A 20375-nucleotide genomic window follows, 5' to 3' on the forward strand; every position below is an offset into this window, starting at 1 on the left:
AAGCTCAGAGATGTTAACTGGGCTTCTATATAGATCATATGACTTGTAATGGAGTCAGGCTGGAGAGGTGAATCTGGAATAAGAACTCTGGCCTTTCTGGCTCCAAAACCTGCCCATTTTACCATCATACTACCTTGCCTCCTCAAAAAATCAGCTGCAGAGGATGGGCACAACAGCATGTGCTAGCAGGAGGGAAAGGAGCAGAATCACGTATTACCTCTAGACATATGATGGTGAAGGTCTGTAAAAAGAAAGAAAAGTAATGCTTCAGGCCAGAAATAAACAACTGAAGAGAGGAAAAGAAAAATATTTATTAAGGTGTGGGCCAGCCTGCGTTTTTCAGTGGTTCCTATGCACTTGGCTATCTGTGCCCTTACTACCTGTAAGGTAGAACTTGTCTCCACTTTCCTGATGAGGAACCTGTAGGTAAGAAAAGGGTATCGTGTCCCTATTCCAAAGGTAAGACTGATTAGACAAAGAGGGGAGAATTCCAGACTGGGAACTACATGTGGAAACCTTGCATGGGGGGAAGCTGGTACATCAAGGAACAGAAACAAGGCAAGTGTGGCTGAAGCAGAAAAAGTGAGGTGGCGAGAAATGCAAGATATGCTTAGTGAGGCCGATGCGGTCCAGAGCCCTAGAAAGCCATTTGAGAAATGTCCTGGATTTTAGTCTTTATTGTGAAAACAATGGGATTCCAGTGGAGGACTGAGGCAGGAACAGGCATGACCAGATCTATTTTACTCAAATAGCCTACAAGAGAACAGGAAGCTTTGTCAGGATGGGGGCAATGGAGGTGGAGAAAGGGAAGTGGATTTGAGAAATATTCAGATGAAATTACCAGTGTTTGGTAATGAATTGACTATGAAGAATGAAGAAGGAAGAGGTGTTAAAGATGATTCCTAAGTTTCTGGTTTATACAACCATGTGCTTAATGAAACCCATGCCTGAGACAGGAAACCTGGTAGAGGAGTACATCTGGGGAGAGTATGGGTGGGAGATAATGAGTTTGGTCTTGAGTATGTGTGTTTGAGGAGGAACAACTAAGTAGGATGTAACATAGCCTGAAATTCAGATCTGGATCGCAAAGAAAAGTGAAATTTAGGTTAGGACCTACCATGCATTTCCCTAGACCTAACACTGCATTGTAATGATTTGACTGTCTGACTACCCTTTGGAAAACATGATCCATACAGGTTGGGCCATGTCTGCCTGGTTTACTGCTAGATCTCCAGCCCCAGGTCGAGTACCTGCAGAGAAAGCACCTGAGCCTTGCTGAACTGAACTGAAGCGTTCAACTCTAGTGATGTTCTGAACAGTGACTCAGAATCAGCTCATCTCCCCTCGTCTGACTGTAGCCTGCATTCACTGATCTCCCTGGCTCCAAACTCTTCTATTTCTTGTTTTGAGAGTTGGAGCCCAGGTTCCTTCAGGGATTTTTGAATTGATCTATCTATAAGACTTAGCTTTCCTCTTGTCTTAGCTGAGAACTCCACACTTCAAAAGCAGGGTTCATAATATTAATTCTGAGAGGGCTGATGAGATTTGCATAGGCAGGAGGTAGAGGATGCTTATAAACACAAAGCCCAGAGGTACCGTGGGAAGGAGCTACAAAAGGGACTTGAATGGGGCAGAGAAACAAGAGACAAGTTGGGCTAGATAAGGTGGATGGTGAGCTTTGAATATCAGAATGGGAAGTTTGGGTTTGAAAGGAATGGTAATGTGGAAGGACTGTGGATTCCTAATAGGACAATGACACAGAGCACAGTTTTAGGGAGATCAATCCAGCCTGGATTAATTGAAGAGATAAGAGACCAAAGTTAAAAAGACCAGCTAAGAGGCTGCTTCAATAATGCATGTGTGAAGAGACTTAACTAGACAGGGGAAGTGAAGAGTCCTGGAGATAAAGATAAATGGAGAGAACTTGGTGAATGACTGGCTGGAAGGCAGTGGAAGATTCCAAAATGATCCCCAGATTTCAAACCCTGGTGGTACCTGTGAGACTAAGGGTGCTGCTGACAAAAAGGTCTTTGTTTTCTATGGAGAAAAATTAAACCAAAGAAGTCAATTTTCAGACCACCAATTCGATAGATCATCTCCCTGTTACAAAATTCACAGCAGTGGTGACCTCTGAGAAACTGAGCAACTTCATGTAAACTGACTTAAAAATATATTTCTCATCAGAGTTGTGCACTCTGCGCTGACTCCAGAGAGACAGAGGTTTGGCTCTGTGAGGCACATCATCTATCAGACTAGTCCCTAAGTCACTGCACTGCAATGAACCCATAATATTCTCTCCACAAGCTGCAAACATGGAAAAAACTTTTTTACCTTTTCAGAGTTAAGTCTAAAGCAATAATTTTTCTTCCTGGTTGAGTTTATCAGTAAGTAAGATGGAAATAGATAAAAGCAGAAATTCCCATATAAACAATTGTGGTGCTTATATTGAATTCATATGCTTAATATCTTCTTGGGATATGGATAAGAGATTCCATTACAAGGTGAAATCCCACACTGTAGTCAGTCCATAAATATTAAAAAACAATAATAACAACCCTGAGAAGGAAGAATAAAGCAGGGGGTAATCTCAATTCCCAACCTCAAGCTCTACTACAAAGCCACAGTAATTAAGACAATTTGGTACTGGCACAAGAACAGACCCACAGACCAGTGGAACAGAATAGAGACTCCAGATATTAACCCAAACATATATGGTCAATTAATATACGATAAAGGAGCCATGAACTTACAGTGGGGAAATGACAGCCTCTTCAACCACTGGTGTTGTCAAAACTGGACAGCTACATGTAAGAGAATGAAACTGGATCATTGTCTAACCCCATACACAAAAGCAAATTCAAAATGGATCAAAGACCTGAATGTAAGTCATGAAACCATAAAACTCTTAGAAAAAAACAGGCAAAAATCTCTTGGACATAAACATGAGGAACTTCAAGAACATATCTCCCTGGGCAAGGGAAACAAAAGCAGAAATGAGCAAGTGGGACTATATCAAGCTGAAAAGCTTCTGTACAGCAAAGGACACCACCAATAGAACAAAAGGCATCCTACAGTATGGGAGAATATATTCATAAACAATGGATCTGATAAAGGGTTGACATCAAAGTATATAAAGAGCTCATGTACCTCAACAAACAAAAAGCAAATATTCCAATTAAAAATGGGCAGAGGAGCTGAACAGATGGTTCTCCAAAGAAGAAATACAGATGGCCAATAGACACATGAAAAGATGCTCCACATCGCAAGTCATCAGAGAAATGCAAATTAAAACCACAGTGAGATATCACCTCACGCCAGTAAGGATCACCACCATCCAAAAGACAAACAACAAATGTTGGCGAGGTTGTGGAGAAAGGGGAACCCTCCTACACTGCTGGTGGGAATGTAAATTAGTTCAACCATTGTGGAAAGCAGTATGGAGGTTCCTTAAAAAACTCAAAATAGAAATACCATTTGACTCCTAGGAATTTACCCTAAGAATGCAGCAGCCCAGTTTGAAAAAGACAGATGCATCTCTATGTTTATTGCAGCACTGTTTACAATAGCCAAGAAATGGAAGCAACCTAAGTGTCCATCAGTAGATGAATGGATAAAGAAGATGTGGTACATATACAAAATGGAATATTATTCAGCCATAAGAAGAAAACAAATCCTACCATTTGCAACAACATGGATGGAGCTAGAGGGTATTATGTTCAGTGAAATAAGCCAGGCGGAGAAAGACAAGTACCAAATGATTTCACTTATCTGTGGAGTATAAGAACAAAGAAAAAACTGAAGGAGCAAAACAGCAGCAGACTCACAGAACCCAAGAATGGACTAACAGCTACCAAAGGCAAAGGGACTGGGGAGGATGGGTGGGAAGGGAGGGAATAGGGGGGTACGGGGGGAAGAAAGGGGGCATTATGATTAGGATGTATAATGTGGGGGGGAGATGGGGAGGGCTGTACAACACAGAGAAGACAAGTAGTGATTCTACAGCATCTTACTACACTGATGGTCAGTGACTGTAATGGGGTTTGTTGGGGGGGACTTGGTGATGGGGGGAACCTAGTAAACATAGTTCCTCATGTAATTGTAGATTAATGATACCAAAATAAAAAATGAAAAAAATCAATAACAATAAAAGTGACTCATTATTATGAAGAATTCATATAAATCAGCACAAATTCAAGCTACAAGAATTCATCCAAGAGAAAAATTCAACCCCAGTAGTATTATTACAATGATCTGCCAGACTCCTGTAAGATAGAGCAGTGTAATCCCCTTTTTACAGATGTGAAAGCTGAGGCCTATTGACTTGGCCATAGTCATAGAGCTACTGTGCTGACTTGGACCCAAGACTTCTCATCCCACATGTCTGCACTAATTGACAAACTCTGACCTTCCTTATACATACACACATACACATACACATGCACACACACACATAAACCCTTTGTGACCTGCATGAAATAGAAATGGTAACAAGGAAACATTTCAAATGTGGAGCTGTATTATGCAGTTATTTTTGTGATAGTATTATAAAACCACATTTTTTATGTGTTTTTGTGTACTGTGTAGTGATGTTTTTCTTATACCCCACTGCTTAAATATTGCATTTTCCAAGCATATGAATAGAAAATGTCCAGCTGCCCCAAAGGACCACATTGACATAATATGAGCTCTTTGTTTACTCACTGAATAGGCACAACTTGTGCCCTGCCAGCTGCTTTGTCCACAGTCTTAACCTTGTTCTGTAAGAACCACCTGTATGAGTGGCTGGATAATTAATTCCATACTCTGGGTTAGCCTTGGGACCTTCTGTTAAAATTAAAGCAGAGACTGCCTCTGAGTGTGAACAATATACCACTCTCTGAATCAGGTTTGGACTACTGAAGCCAGGTGGACGTGGACTGCAAAACACTGCATTCAGAAGGAGTATGAGTTCTCGGGAGCTTCTTAAATGGAGAAGCTGTTTAGGCAGAGCACATCTGGGGGCTGCGCTCAGGATATCTGAACATTGGGTCTGGGAGTATCAGCCTCTGGAGGGTCAGGACTGTGGAGACCTGCCTTGTTTTACACATTTCATTTCAGAAAACAAACTGCTCTAAGATTACAGTGTGGAGATCAAATTACATTCTTTTTTCTGGGGAAAAAAGTCACTTGTAAAAAACATGTATCCAAAGAAATGGACTTATTAACGTTGGAGATTGATACCAAGGCCATGTCAAGATCCCACAGAAGCTTTGGTAGCAACTTAAACATAGAAGAAGACAAGTCTATGACTCAAAGCCGAGAGAGCCTTTTCTGTGAATGCACCCCCATGTTTGCTCTGAACCTTAAGGTCAGCTGTTTTCAGGACCCTTAGAAGCCACTGTAGTTTCAGTGCATAAGCAGCATGATCAGACAATATGTCAACTAAAACGCAGAAGTTCATATTATTTAAATAAAGTCTTCACTCTTTAATCAGTGCAATCATCGGAGAGTTTACATACGCACTTAACTTCTGGTTAAACAAAAACAACCACCTCCTCATCTCCTGGTGAAATCTTACCTTATGAGAACATGGGCTGAGCATGCTGTTGCTGGAGCAAAAGGGAAGAGATGGTGCTGAGTTCTAAACCTTTCTAGCTACGTTTATTGACGGAACCCCGAGATGCCTGGAAGCTGTGTTTCTACTGCCCTCAACAACAGTTGTTCTACCGGAAATCCGGCTGTGAGTGGGCTCTGGCACCAAACTCTTACAGCTTGTTTCCAAGTGACCTTATCTCAGTTATTATCAAAAAACCTGTTCCAGGCCTTGAAGGCATCACTTGCTCCCAGAGGACTAGGAGAGGACCTAGTGGAGTGAGGGAGCCGCTTTCCGAAGAGATTAGCTCCCTGCCACAGAGAAGTACATTTCTAAATTGTTTAAATTTGGGTCGCAGGGGAGTATTTCATGATCCTGGTGTACTTCCTGCTTCTGTTTAGTCTTAAATGCGTCCTAAAACATTTTTCAAAAACCACTCGTGATTTTCTAATCCTTCTGAATGCATGAACTGCTGAAAACACAACTCCTCTTTTTTTTTTAATCCTAGTTTTGAAAACGCAAACAATGTGTGAACTCTAAGAACAGATCGAAAAAAATGAGTGAAGGCTGTTGGATGCGGCTGAGTGAAGGTGGTTCTATTGATCACACACTTGAGAAAAAATTTCCATTTTTTTCCAATTGTGTCTCACTTCAATGAGACAAGTTCGGCAGTGTCATGACAGCCACTGTTTCTATTGGATTAGGGTAAAATAAATGTATTGCACTCCCTCTGCTGGCTCTGAAGCCCAATAGCTCACAACCTAGACCTATATTTAGATGTAGTTTCCCATTAAAAAAAAAAAAAGATGTGTGGGAAAAGGAAGCTAAAGCTGGGAAAGCTGTTGATTTTATTATTTGTTTAAAATGTCAGGAAAAACAAACATCTGCCTAATGCAAATGCTTAGGATGAGCAGGAAAGCCAGCAGTTTTTAGGTTTTTCAGAGCTGTGCTAAGAAAAAAAGAGGGGTCGCCTCTGTTCTCTCCGTAAGGCGTATCTCTAATGACCTTTAGAAATTATTCAGTACCTTTCAAACACTGAAATAATCTTACCTCAGCACTTATTGAACAAGCTAGTAGATTAGTATGTTTAGTATGTTCAAGACAGTCCAAGGAAAGCAAAGGCATGTGTTCGGCTTGAGAGGGACAGGGGAAGAGAGGGTGTCTTTCTCCTGGTGTCAGAAAAGGAAGCTGAAGAGCTTCATGTGGACCCTTCAGGCCTCAGGGGAAGCCATGAGAGGCGTGTCACCCACAGCCTGGGGATGGGGGTGGGGGGGATCCTAGCACCGTGGAATTTTATAGCCAAGGGGACCTAAGAAGCAAAGGCTCCCCTCATGAGTGAAGAGCACCTCCCAGATGTCAGGGGGATCCCAGGGCCAGGGAACCTGCTTCACTCCTGCTAATCAGCACACTGAGGGGCTTCCTGCCAGACCCATCTGCTCCTGGCTTTTGCTCTCTTTCTCATTCCCGCTTGCTTTCTTCCCCAGGCGTCTGGACGCCAACCACATCAGCTATGTCCCTCCGAGCTGCTTCAACGGCCTGCGCTCCCTGCGGCACCTGTGGCTGGATGACAACGCCCTGACAGAAGTCCCTGTCCAGGCTTTCAGAAGTTTATCAGCTCTTCAGGCCATGACCTTGGCCCTGAACAAAATACACCACATACCAGATGATGCCTTTGGAAACCTCTCCAGCTTGGTAGTTCTGTAAGCTTTATTGATTTCTTTTCTCTTTTATGAGTATCTAAATTCACTAGAGACCTTGGCCTTAAAGTACTGGCCCTTCAGGCCTTGAATAGGGACAGTTTAAAAAGGAGGAAAAGTCCTGAGCCCTCCCCAAAATGACTCATAAATATTCTAGTTGTATAAGAGAATTAAACATTTATCAAGCACCTGCTAAGAGCCAAGCACTGCTAGGCATTCAAAGATTGTAAAATATGACCTCCGGCTCAGGGAAGCCCACTGTATATCATACAGGTAATCGCCACGCTGTATACAGTTAGTCCTGTGACAGAAGTTCATAAAAATTCCTTATTCGTGATAACAATTTTTAATTCAGATCAAATTGAAATATGCCCTTCTTATTATTCAATAAATACTCTTGAACCCCTACCAAGGCAAGAAAGCGAAACTGGGCCCTTGAGAGTGAGCTGTTCATTTGTATGTCCTTTTTTGGTGGGTCTAGATTTCACTATTTTAAGTAAATCAAAATGATATTCTCAAGTAACAGCTTGATAAATAAAGAATAATCAGACTTCTCTAAGAATGTAGCAATATGCTCTGCATGTATAATATAATGCTGACCTCGGGAAAGAGCACACAGATGGAGGGAGGTCTGCAAGTTCAATCTGCATGGGGACTTGGAGGGACTGTTCTGTACTCTCTCTCCCCTTGCCCCGTGCCCACCCACCAGTGCCCTCCACCTGCTCCATCACCACCTTCAGTCATTCTGGTTTTCTTGATAGGCACCTGTCTCTTGCACTGTATACTCCTTTGAGGTCTGGCCAGCATTTATCCATTTTTGTAGGTTTCCCTCAATCCCCTTTTCTCATATGTTGCATGTAGAAGATCCTCAACAAATGTCACATAGCTCTCACATGAAACCAACCTATGTTTATATAGAAGAAAAACCTTAGTCTGAAAGGATATGAAGTTTTGGGTGCTATTAGCAAATTTCTATTCTAAATTTCACATATAAAGATGATGCTATTGACCCACTAGAAGCTGGGTATGTGCTTTAATTTTTTCTCCACCAGAGGGAATGAATTTATAGAGATCCAGCTATTCATATTCACCCTGTCTTCCTTAAGCCCATTCTCCAAAAATCCATTTGGGACTTGGTCCAATTTTCAGTTATGTACACAGCTGTTCTCACTGCCCTGACTTAACTGACCATTGAGTCAAAGATGATAATTATATACATTAATACTGTGTCAAGATACTAATCTCCTTGGGCAACCAAAAAAATCTGATCACCATTCTTTGTGGCTGAAATTATTGTTTCTTGTTAACCCGTGGCCCCACCCTGGGAATGTAGCCACAACAAACCATCAGCTTTAATAGAAAAATGTGCTTAGTACACCTGGAACCTTCTCGCCACCCTCCCTATCTCAACGATGGCCAGAATCTGCCTAACACCCTACATACCAAAAGCCATGCTAACCAACCTGGACTTACTTTAATTGGCCATGCTGCTCATATTATACACTCCCCGATATCTCACACCCAGAAGGTAAAACTGTGACTGCCTGTTGAATTCTATGGCATAGAATCATCCGTGCTAAGAGTGAGCGGGGCATATAGCTCTTGGAAAAACAAGTTAAACAAAGATTTTCTTATATATAATTAGTGCATTCTTTAATGTACATTTCTTTAGATTTAAGCAATCAAAATGTTGTGCCGGAACTTCTCTGTGTAGTGTGCCTTCACGACTGTGTCTGTAATGTCCTCCTGCAGGCATCTCCATAACAATAGAATCCACTCCCTGGGAAAGAAATGCTTTGATGGGCTCCACAGCCTAGAGACTTTGTGAGTTGACCTTTTATTTGTTTCCCTTTTTCAGTGTTTTCATGAACATTCTGGAGGAATCAAAATAGCCTTAAAGTCAAACTTGCTGTTTGGTTTGGTTAATTGCCTGAGCCTTAAACAGATATTTACAGTAGCATTTTTTCTTACACACACACACGGAGCTATCAATAAAACTTGAGATTTTATTTTAATTGAACAAGAATGATCAATTAAAATCGCTCTAAGCTAAATGAGATGTTCTCTGCTGAGCAGTGACTGTTCGCTGAGGAATGTGTACTCTCTGGCAAGGATTGATTCTGTCTTGTCCTCAGGTTCACTCTTCATGAGTCTAACCCTCCCTGCTGAATGAGAGAATGCAGACGAGTCCCATGCTGGGCCCTCCAGTCTGAGATGAACTGACGTCTCATTAGCAAACACCAAGGCTTCATGCTAAAGCAATTCAAAAAACTCAAAATAATCCCAGCTACAGTTTATTGGATATATCCATAACCAAATACTGCACTGAGCATTTAGCACATATTGTTTCAATTAATCCTACACCCATCCTATGAGAGCAGCTATGACTGCCCATTTTAGGTTCTAAGAAAGTTATTTCACCAACATGATATATCTAGTCAGGAGCATAACTGGGATTTGCTTCCTTCTGTAGTTGGACTCTGAAATCCACATTTACCAATATGTACCACTTCCAAAGAATAGGTCAAAAGTTCAGTTCTGAGCTGGTACCTATAATAAAAATAGAGCCCAGCCAGCTGACCACCTAGATCCACTTTTGGAGCTACAGTAAGAACAGTTCTTTGGAGAAGGAGCTGCTCCTCATTGCCCTGTGGAGGGAGAGAGAATGTGAGGAGGGTGGGGTGACAGGCAGTGAGGGTCCCAAGTGTACTGGGAGAGGAGGGTGGGTCCAACTGTGTCCCCCAGTCTGTGTTTTTAATATTCCAGTGCAATATACCACACAGGGCCCCTGAACCTACAATGCCGGCCCTGACCGGGGCTGCAGAAGGAGATAACCGCACATCACCTGCACACACAGCTCAGCGATCTGTACATGGGATATTTAGCTTCTAATCCAGGTGTGGGTCCACTGGTTTCCTGAGGGACTCTGTTGGTGGTGGTCTTCTCCGGGCTGACGAGCACTAACATGTCTCCTTCCAGGGTTACTTCAGTTGCTCTGTGTTTCTTCTTAGAAGGGAGGGATCATCCTCCTGAAGCAATGCCAGAAACGACCTTGTCCAGGCAGAACTTCAAGGTCAACCTAATGGCATAGGCACGCCATTCCCATCAGCTGCTTGGGAAAATGAGGACTTCTCCCTTATCTACATGGGGCCAGGCAGGGGATCTTAGCACTGGAAAGCACCTTCCAGTCCCTTTCAACACAACAGGAACAAAAAACAAACAAAATGGGCTTTGATGGGCATTTCCATAAATAGCCTTTTTTTTCCCCCTATATCTCAGGCAAAGACCCAGGATTGCATATAAATACCATAGTGTACAACCTTTCGGGGCAAATTCCTGTGAGTCTCATTGTCCCTCCTCCCCTCACCTTGCCCAGAGCTACAGAAGATTAGCAAATTGGTTACCCCAACCTCTTCCTTTCCTTCACAAGAAATCCAAGTAATTTATAAGGACTCAATCCTTGTTTAATCAAAACAGAGCATCTGGACAGATTTACAAACAGGAAGAAAATTTATGTCCACAAAAGACATGAGTTTCCTGCCTGCAGTATAGCTTAAGAATGGTTTGTGCCAGACAAGTAGGAATCTTGATACATGTTCAACTTGGTCAAATTATCTCTCTCTTAAAATTAAGTAGCAATTCTTCTCCAAAGAGGAAAATCTAACCACATCTGATTGCCTGACCAAAAGGTTTTCTGCATCATCTGGGAACTCTGCCATTCCCAGAGACTAGGAGGCAATTGCTTTTTCATATGAACATGTAGATATAAGGTGGAATAAGTCTTTAAAGCGTCTGTGACTGATGGAATTGAAAAGCCACTTGTGCCATAAAGAAAGAGCAATGAATGATTTTAGAGTATCTGGCTACTCCATCTCTGTGCATGAAGGGTAATGTAGACCTTTGCCTCACGGAGCAAGGAAAACATCATACTTCTGATTTGAATCATTTTTTGTGACCCTGAGGAGATTCTAGACCTGATGTCCTTCCTCAGAGTACCCTGTACACCACATAAACCTCTCCAGAAGCAGGCTGCCATCCTGGACCTCAGGCTGGAAGGGCACAGGCACTCGACAGGAGTCTGGGACAAAGCAGCTCAGGCGAGGCTCTGAAATGCGAGGAAAAAGTCAGAGTGAAGGGGGGAATGTTGATTTGATTCAGGAGCCCCAAGGAGCACACACGCAAGCTAAGTCGCCATGTTTGGATGAAGAGCTACATCAGCAAGCCATCAGCCTCTGGCTTGGACATAGCACTGCTCTATGTCCCCTCCCTTCTTTTCAATGTCCCAGGCCATTGAGACTTGACTCTGAAATTTCTCACGATCAGTCTAATGACCATTGTAACACAGATACTTAGGGAATGATGGTGGTCAGCAAGCCAAGAAAATCTCTTTCCACAAAGAGAAGGAATGAGAATTTTCACTGATACTGGTCCATTGGAATAGCATGTTAACTTGATTTGTTAAATGTAGTATATATGAGTTGTTAAATGAAAAACTGAAAATACTATTTACTTATTTTCAGAGATTTAAATTATAATAATCTTGATGAATTCCCAACTGCAATCAGGACACTTTCCAACCTTAAAGAACTGTAAGTACTTAGGACAAATGTAACGGGAGAACTCTATCCTTGGTGAACTTATTTTTAAAATACATTTATTGTACATAATATGACTTAATAGAAAATTTTTAAAGTTCGTATAGATAATGATTAAGTACACTTGAAACATATTTTCTATCACTGCATGTAGATTCTATCTCTGGCAAGCCTCAGAAAATCTTTTTTTATAGTGGGTTTCTCTAATTTGTGTGTTAGGAAATATACATATTTCTCTAAGCCAGACTTTTTCTTAAGCCATATTCCCCAAAAATCCATATACATGACAGATTTGTGGAGAACTGTAATGAATTCAGTTATTTGCTGAGCATTTCAAAAAACAAACTTTTCTATGCTGCATAAGTCCAGGACTGGGTGAATAAAATACATGTACCTGTACAGTGGTAGACCCTTTCAATGTACGTTATTTCAGTCTTTAAATGTTTCCTCATTCCTATTTAATAAAAAATACCCTCGATTTTACTAAAGTAAAGCTAATTTTTGGCTATTATGTTACATATATTGTCTTTTATGTACTATAATTTAGCTTTTCTTTGTACCTAGAAGTATGAATAGCCTATAAGGAATGTTCTAACACTTGGAAAGGAAATAAAACAGAACCTATTCTCTGGCAGAGAGAAATAAGACACACAGCCAAGAGAGGCAGACAGCAGGGTTTGTTTGTAAGGAAAAGCCTTTAGAAGGTTCTGTCTCAGGAAACCCCACGCATGGCTCAGCTGTGAAGTCATCATTGTCTGTGGTCAGCAGTCCAGACTGCCACTCCCCTCATCCAGCCTCAGGCCCATATAGAACCCAAAGACCGTTGACTTTGCCCCTCTACCAATCAGGCAGCATTAGCACTGAACAGAGGAGAATCCGTTTGTTATTACAGACCCACTGAGCACCTTCCTTCAGTTCAGAAAGTTTCATCCTCATAAGGAGATTACTTAAATTTCTGCTTCACTGTAGCTTAATTTGATTTTTCTCTTCTTTCAGCTTCAAACGGGGTCAGGAGGAGCAACTGTAATCTCTGCAAAGATAGTTTCCCTCTAACTCAAGTTGTTACACAATGTGCTCTGTTGGATATTAACATATGGATTTTCTTTTCATAACACTAGATCATAAGTTTCCATAAAGAGAAAATTAGTATTTTCTGATTCTTTATTCCTCTTTCAAGATGACACCTCCAGGTTATTTTTCTCCTAAAGAGTAAGTGAGGGCATATAAGTTTCAAAGGGCATAGAGGAATTTTAACCTTATCCTCTAGTCACTAAAGGTGCTGATTATTGCAATAGGGCTGGAGAGGGACTATTAAATGATTTTACCCTGCGTTTTATTTTCTATAAATTGTTTTTCCTATCTTTCTAGAGGATTTCATAACAATAATATCAAGTCAATACCTGAGAAAGCATTTGTAGGCAACCCTTCTCTTATTACAATGTAAGTGGCCACAGTTCTTTTTTTCTATCTTGAAATATAATATGTGTTGCACTTTAAATACAATACAACGAGTATTCTATATTGGTCCAAGTTTTGTCTCTCAAGGTAAAATCTATATGGAGAACTGTGTATAAGGATGTTTTGCCAGGTTTTTACCTGCATGCTGAAATAACATAAAAGAGTCTTTTTCTCTAGAACCTACAGCGTACATTGATTACCCTTCGTGTCTTCAGTTTGCCGTCTCACTTCAAAATAGTTCCGTGAAATCCTTTTGCTTACCTCTAGTTTCTAAGCAACAAAACTGATTTTTAGGGCATCAATGTCAAGGTCACCTGGTCATTCAGAACTTGGATCCAAGTATCCTAGAAATATAAATTATAATATACAAATAGGAATCCTTTACAGCTATAACCTCCAGCCTAAATTGGTGGGGTGGGAGGGATGGCGGGAATACTGTTTTACGCTAAGTCTCAGTATCCATTTATTATCAAGCCCAAGCATTGAGTCACATTTATACAATTACAAGCTAGGTTGTAATTCTAGAAAGGTGCGTATGTCCTAGGAAGGTGTAGATGAACATTGATGTAACAGAGTTACAATCACAACATATAACTGAATCTGCATTTCACATTTAGCACAGACTGAAGATTGAGCATACGTAAATATACAGTAAGATGAAAATATGTATTAGGCTGGCTCTAGTTAAGACACCTGGCAGATCCAGGGCATAGTGCTGGCGTGAGGCCGTGAGTGAGGGGTCTTGAATATGGAGGAGGAAAGTAAGAACAACTGGAACATGACCCTAGGGACACTTCGTGGCCGATATTCCTCCTGTACGCACTGGTTGAGAGGCTTTCTGGAGCCATGCAGCATTTGTCACAAATGAGCTGGACTCCCAATTAACCCTGACAATGGGGGTAGGGGGTGGAAATGCCACTCATCATTTCTGAAGTGTTCTGACAGTTTGTTGGCAAACTAAGGGATTTAAAGTTGGTTGCCAATAAACATGAGTCCTCATTAGAGGGTATTTACATATTAAGAGGTTGGCAAATTCATTGCCTTTGTGTCTCCATCCTTGCCCTGCAGGCCTCTTTTTTTTTTTCTATCGCTCTTTTGATATGCAAATACTGCTTGGGGAGGCCTAGGCCCCCAAAGTGCAGCAGCTTCCAGCCAGTGTCGGATGGTGTTGGCAGCCTTCTTCCTGAGACTCTCCTCTCCTTGCTTTGGCCTCTGTCTCCATCTCTTCTCCCTGCCACCCCACCCCACGCCCCCCGATTTCCAGTTTCTGCGAGTGCTTCCCATGTCACATAGCCCTCATCCTGCCCCTGTGGTCCCTATCCTGTCCCTAACTTCTTTCCGTGCCAACCGCCACCAGCCATTCCTGGGTCATCTGCCAGCCTCCACCACTAGCAGAGTCTTCACTCTTTTAACATAACATGTCTTTTCACTATGTTGCTGTGAAACAGACACTCAGGATTGTCAATTTATATATATATATATATTTTTTTGTCTATTTATATTAAATGCAAACTCCTTTCCCTGACCTTTACAGCCTCCCATACCACCCCAAGCCAACCCTGCCAACCCTTCCAACCAGTTCCCCAAAGCTCTCCTCAATTACCCTACACCCTAACCCAGACCCACTGTATTCACAGAACAAAACTCTTTACTTGCTTTGCTCTGCTGATTCTACCCCCTACAAAGCTCATTGAAATGCTGTCTTCCAGGGCCCATTTCAAATAACATTACATGAAGTTTTTCTTGGTCTCATAACAGAATTCCCTCCTGAGAACCCCATAGCTCCTGACTTGTATTTGTGGAGCTTCTGCCTTATGTGCTCTCTTGCCAATGGGTTTCAGCCCCAGGCAAGTTCACTATGGATTCAATGAGACTGAAAAATGACAGTGGAACATTCTTGGGGTGAAAGGGTTTATACCCAACTTTATTTCCACCGTGGCAGGTCAAGCACTAGAATCCCATCCACTGAGAGCGAGTCTGCGTGCAGCAAGCCGGTCTCTGCCTCTGGGCCTCTCTGCCCCCACAGCCACCTCAAAGTCTCTGTTTTAGGCACTACCACCACTCCAGTCTCTGCTCTCCTGCAGCCTTTCAGCCTTGCCACCATGTTGCCTAGAGCACTGGGCAGGGCTCTTTATATAGAGTCAATAACAACTTATTGCCCACACGTGTGTATTGAGCAAGCCAACCAGGGCCAGATGAGAATCCTGGCCATAGGAACCTTCACTTTATCCACATGTACACAAGCATGCGTATTCATATCTGCTCAGTGTGCATACATACATACCTGTATATAAACACGATTACATACATACATGCATATAGTGTGATAAGGAACACTGTGATTATATATATACATGCATATAGTGTGATAGGGACAATGTGTTATTATGAGGAAAACTCCATTGTTTAAAATCATAACACCAATATTTCAGCTCTAGGAAAAAGAAGAGGTCAAAGGGTAGGATCACAGAAGGGCACTTAGGTTTGTTGAGTGACAACTATATGCCAGGCATTATGCCAGATATTACACAAATATTTGCTCTTTTAATTCAAACATAAACCTAACAGCAAAGGTTTAGAGGTAATTTTCAAAGTAGGAAGTTGAAGCTCTGAGAAGTAATGAACTTGCCAAAGTGTCTGAGCCTCAGTTTCTTCCTCCAAAAATGAGAAAAGTAGGATCTAACTACTTATACAATGGGCCTTATAAAGCTGTCAGGTAGATCAGTTGAACTATATATGTAAAAGTGCTCTATCAGCAGAAAGTGATATGCTCTTATGTATTTGTTCCATCCCGACTGATTCCAAGTTTCTTTAGGGCAGGAACATTTTCTCAATCTTCAAACCTCCAGCATCTATCACAATGCCAAGAAAATAGCAGATACCCAATGGCAGCATCCTTAATGAACAGTCTCTAAGGCCCTGCAGTCCTTACCTTCATACTTTGGGCATAGTAGACACCAATAAATACCTGTTGAATTTCATTGAACTAGAAGGCTGTCTCGGCTAAGATCTATTTGTGGACCTCTATTGACCCAGCAGTTCAAATACCATTACATTGAAAACATCTGTGAAACAAAATGCTTTTAAAGTTTTAATGATGTCTCACTTCTTAGAGCAATTTTTTTTTTTAACTAATGTTACAAGAAACCCAGAATGGCAAATATCCTCTGAAAGGGTCCTTTGTGTTTAAGATTTGACCAGAGGATCTAACCTTCTTATAAAAACTTCATCTTTCTGTAACTAATATATGATTGCCAGCACCTTGAATTACCCCTTTGCCATACTCAATGGCTATTCCACAGATGTTGGAGGCAGAGGAAGATTTTTAAGTATACCTATAGTTAGTTCACTTGCTTTCTCCTTACTAATTTATATCTGCCTTCCTGTCAGATATTTTCAATTTTATATAGTACAGATTGCTTTCCAAAAGCTTCATAATGTGAGTTAAAACATTTTCAACATTCGCCTAAAACCAAGTAATCAGGAATGTTATGTAATACAGTACAATCAAAATTACATAAATACACTTAGTATATTTGTTGACATTTTGAACAGGTATTCATAAGCCCTGGTGTTTGGATTTTTTCAGACATTTCTATGACAACCCCATTCAGCTTGTTGGAAGATCCGCTTTTCAACATTTACCTGAACTAAGAACACTGTAAGTTTTTCTTTTACAGATCCTCCTTGCAAGGTTACTACTGTAAACACCAAATGAATAATATAAGTTGAAGTGCTTTGAAAAATGCTAATAAAAATTGCCCCTTTCTAGAATCTTCTCCCAATAATACTCCTGTACCCCTTCTTTCAGGACTTTGAATGGTGCCTCACAAATCACTGAATTTCCTGATTTAACTGGAACTGCGAGCCTGGAGAGTCTGTAAGTTCTTCAAAAAGGTCTTGACTTTGCCCAGAACATGCACTTCCCTTAAAGTCTGACCAGTCTTTAAAGTCAGTGAATCAAAATATGTCACTGTGTGATGCCTGAATAAAAGAATTATGTCTGTTTTGTGTTTCAACAGGACTTTAACTAGAGCACAGATCTCATCTCTTCCTCAAACCGTCTGCGATCAGTTACCTAATCTCCAAGTGCTGTGCGTATCAGTAAGGCAATAATGTTGTATAAACAGGCAACTTCCATTTAGAGGTGAAATGAAGCCATTATTGCAATAATCCTTGAAAAAAGGAGAAAGTTCTTTCCTTGCAGGTCTCCGGGAGGTCAGGCCTTCTTTGCCTGCTTTGGGCCAAGAAAGTGGCTTTCTGATGACCTCGGTAATGATGGCAGGGTGCCCTTTGTTCCCAAGTCCCAAACGGTCTCCCGTCAGAGTTTCAACTGGCACACACTTCCTTTCAGAAAGTGGATATCAACAAGCCAAGATAACTTCATTTCCCCCTCTAAAGGTTTTGCAAAGCAGAAAAAAAATAACGTAATGAACTAAAAACCCAATATGGATGCCAAAATAAAAAACGAATTCATCAGTGCACACAAACCTTTCTAAAGGAGACCAAACATTCTCCCGATATAACTGTGGGTGCCATGTTCTAATGTTCCATCTAGCAGTTAAGTGGCTTGCGTGTGTTATTTCTGCTGACATGAAGCTTTTCCCTCTGCCTTTCCCCTGTCTTAGGAAAAGTAGTTAATAGGAATTTGAAGAGCCTTGTTTAGCCCTTCCATTTTCAGCCATCTTCTTCCACTCAACCCTATTTTCATCCTTTGAAGAATTGCTGGAACTTAACGAAATGACCCTTACTCTCTTGTCACAGCTCTGTTCTCACCCAGGAGACATCTGTGACAGTTGAATACCCATAATTGCACTGTAGGGTAGCTTTACCAAGTGGCAGCTCTATGAATGTTAAGTGAGAAGGGACTCCTACCATGGCAGTTCCGCCTTCCCCTGTCCCCAGCCCGCCACTTCACTTCAGAATTTAGTTGCTCGGTGATTAGGGGTTGCAGTAACACACGTGATAGCCTTGGACACAGTCATTCATGTATAAAGAGAGGGTATATAGGGCAAATCTCCTCTCCTTCGCCCCATGTCCACCTCATCAGTGAGGTACAGATACAGATGAGAAAACTGAGAATTAGGCAAGTTAGGTACATTTGTCAAAGTCACACTGAAGAAAAGTAGCACAGTCCAAATTCAAACACAGGCAGTTTGAGTAACTGGAAAAAAGTGTATGTGTATCAGGTAGTGGAAATCTTGGGGACCATGTTAGAATTCTGCCCACCACACCCAGAACAGGTGTAATTATCCTCACTTCTTGAGGAAACTGGCTCAGAAACATGACTATGATTTCACATACTGTAATAACTAAGCAGGGGCCAATGCTTAAGTCACATCTGTCTCCATGAAGGTCACACAGTGAATGGTACACCACCCAGGTCTAGAACTGCATGTCTTGCCAATGGGTTTCAGCCCCGGGCAAGTTCACTATGGATTCAGTGAGACTGAGGAATGACAATGGAACATTCTTAAGGTAAAAGAGTACCCAGCTTGTACTCCCAGCAATAGGTCAAGCACTAGAATTCTGTCTTCATTCAACAGCCTGCAGGTCCGTAATCCTCCTTCATCTCTGCCTCCACCCAAAGCACTGGGCAGAGCTCTTTATATAGTGATTCAGTCAGTCATAGCTTATTGCCTCTGGGTGTGGAACCAGTAGCCAGCAGCGGGCCAGTTACATCATCAAGTAGTTCAGGTTCAGGTGAGGATTCTGGCCATAGGAACTTCCATTTTCCCCACACTGCATAAATAGAGAATGACCAGCAAATTGGTTAAAATCAAAGGCTCTGAGTCTGCTTTTCTGACTCAAATCCAGTTTCCCTCTGTACCCACAGTTTGTACTGCACAGTTTCTTGAGCAAGTCATTTATCCCTTCTGGGGCTCTATTTCCCAATCTATAAAATAGACATGTAATTTTCCTTTAGAAGATTAAATGAGTTACTACATGTCAAATATTCATACCAGCACCTGGAACACTGTAAGCACTCAGGCACTGTTGGCTATTATCATCTTTCTCACTTCCTTACACCATTATTCTTTCCTTAAGCTCTCCTTTCTTCCCATTGCAACTTAAAGAGCCTGGGAGAATACAGATGCATTAGCAGCAGAATTTTGCCACTTTCAGAGCACTTCAACCTGTAATACTGATTTGTTCTTCACAACAGCCCTGCAAGATCAGCAAAGCAGGTTCTTCTCATTGAAGGAGAGGAACTGGTAGGCTGCCTGGCCAATTGTTCAGAGCAAAGGCTCTGTGCTCGGGGAAAGACATCAATGCTTTGGCCAGTGGAGGGACCAGCTCGAATTCATTGAGGTTGAGAATAGAACTCAGGGTCCTGACTTCTGCTCCAGTCTACTTTATGTTAAGCTTCCAGAACAGAGAGCTCCCCCCCTTTGGCCAAATAATTCACTGAGTACCTGTTCCAGGAGGAAATTTCACTGTATATGAGTGATTTTGCCCCCATGTTGCTCACCTCCACTTGAGTTACTTGGTTGTGTGTGGCTTTCTCTACTTAATAGCTGGTGATCTTAGGCAAATAATTCCACATTGGTTGGGAATGGATAATCAGTGTCTCCCTCATAAGGTGACCACAAGAATTAAATAAAATAATTCAGGGAAAGCTGTAAACATGATGTCTTTATATAAGAAGTGCTTGATCAATGTCAGCCATGAAAATCATTAGGTAGAAGGTAAGAGAAGATGACACTGAGTCTTTATGTAGAAGATTTGATATACACTCTACTAAGAGGTACATGGGAAGGATTTGTCTCGTTGAAGTCTGTGGACATGAATGAACCAAATTATTATCAGCTTTCATGATACATGTGTCCATTTATTACATTCACTACTTTTCAGATTTATGCACCATATTGTTAACCAAGCATATTTGTGCATAGGTGTCAGGTATGGTTTTGTTTTTTGTTATTTGTTTGGTCTGGTTTGGTCTTTCAAACCTCTAGTAAAACTACAAAGTCGTGTTTGCAAATAGCTTCATCTGAAATACATCTGTGTAGTAAATGAACTATATTTCTATATAAATTCCATTTAGTTAAT

General features: G+C 41.4%; 1 protein-coding gene across 2 annotated transcripts in view; it reads left to right on the top strand.

The window, feature by feature from the left end:
• Positions 1-20375, top strand: part of LGR5 (leucine rich repeat containing G protein-coupled receptor 5) — a 117018-nt gene that overhangs the window by 82339 nt on the left and 14304 nt on the right. Inside the window, exons 5-11 of one of the 2 annotated variants that reach the window (XM_036917629.2) lie at positions 7057-7272; positions 9022-9093; positions 11790-11858; positions 13233-13304; positions 16912-16983; positions 17134-17202; positions 17345-17416. In XM_036917629.2, coding sequence (XP_036773524.2) covers positions 7057-7272; positions 9022-9093; positions 11790-11858; positions 13233-13304; positions 16912-16983; positions 17134-17202; positions 17345-17416 — 642 coding nt within the window. The remainder of the gene's footprint in view (positions 1-7056; positions 7273-9021; positions 9094-11789; positions 11859-13232; positions 13305-16911; positions 16984-17133; positions 17203-17344; positions 17417-20375) is intronic. The other variant, XM_036917630.2, reaches the window with a different exon arrangement.

Source organism: Manis pentadactyla, chromosome 10 (assembly GCF_030020395.1).
Source record: "Manis pentadactyla isolate mManPen7 chromosome 10, mManPen7.hap1, whole genome shotgun sequence".
Classification (NCBI taxonomy): Eukaryota; Metazoa; Chordata; class Mammalia; order Pholidota; family Manidae; genus Manis; species Manis pentadactyla.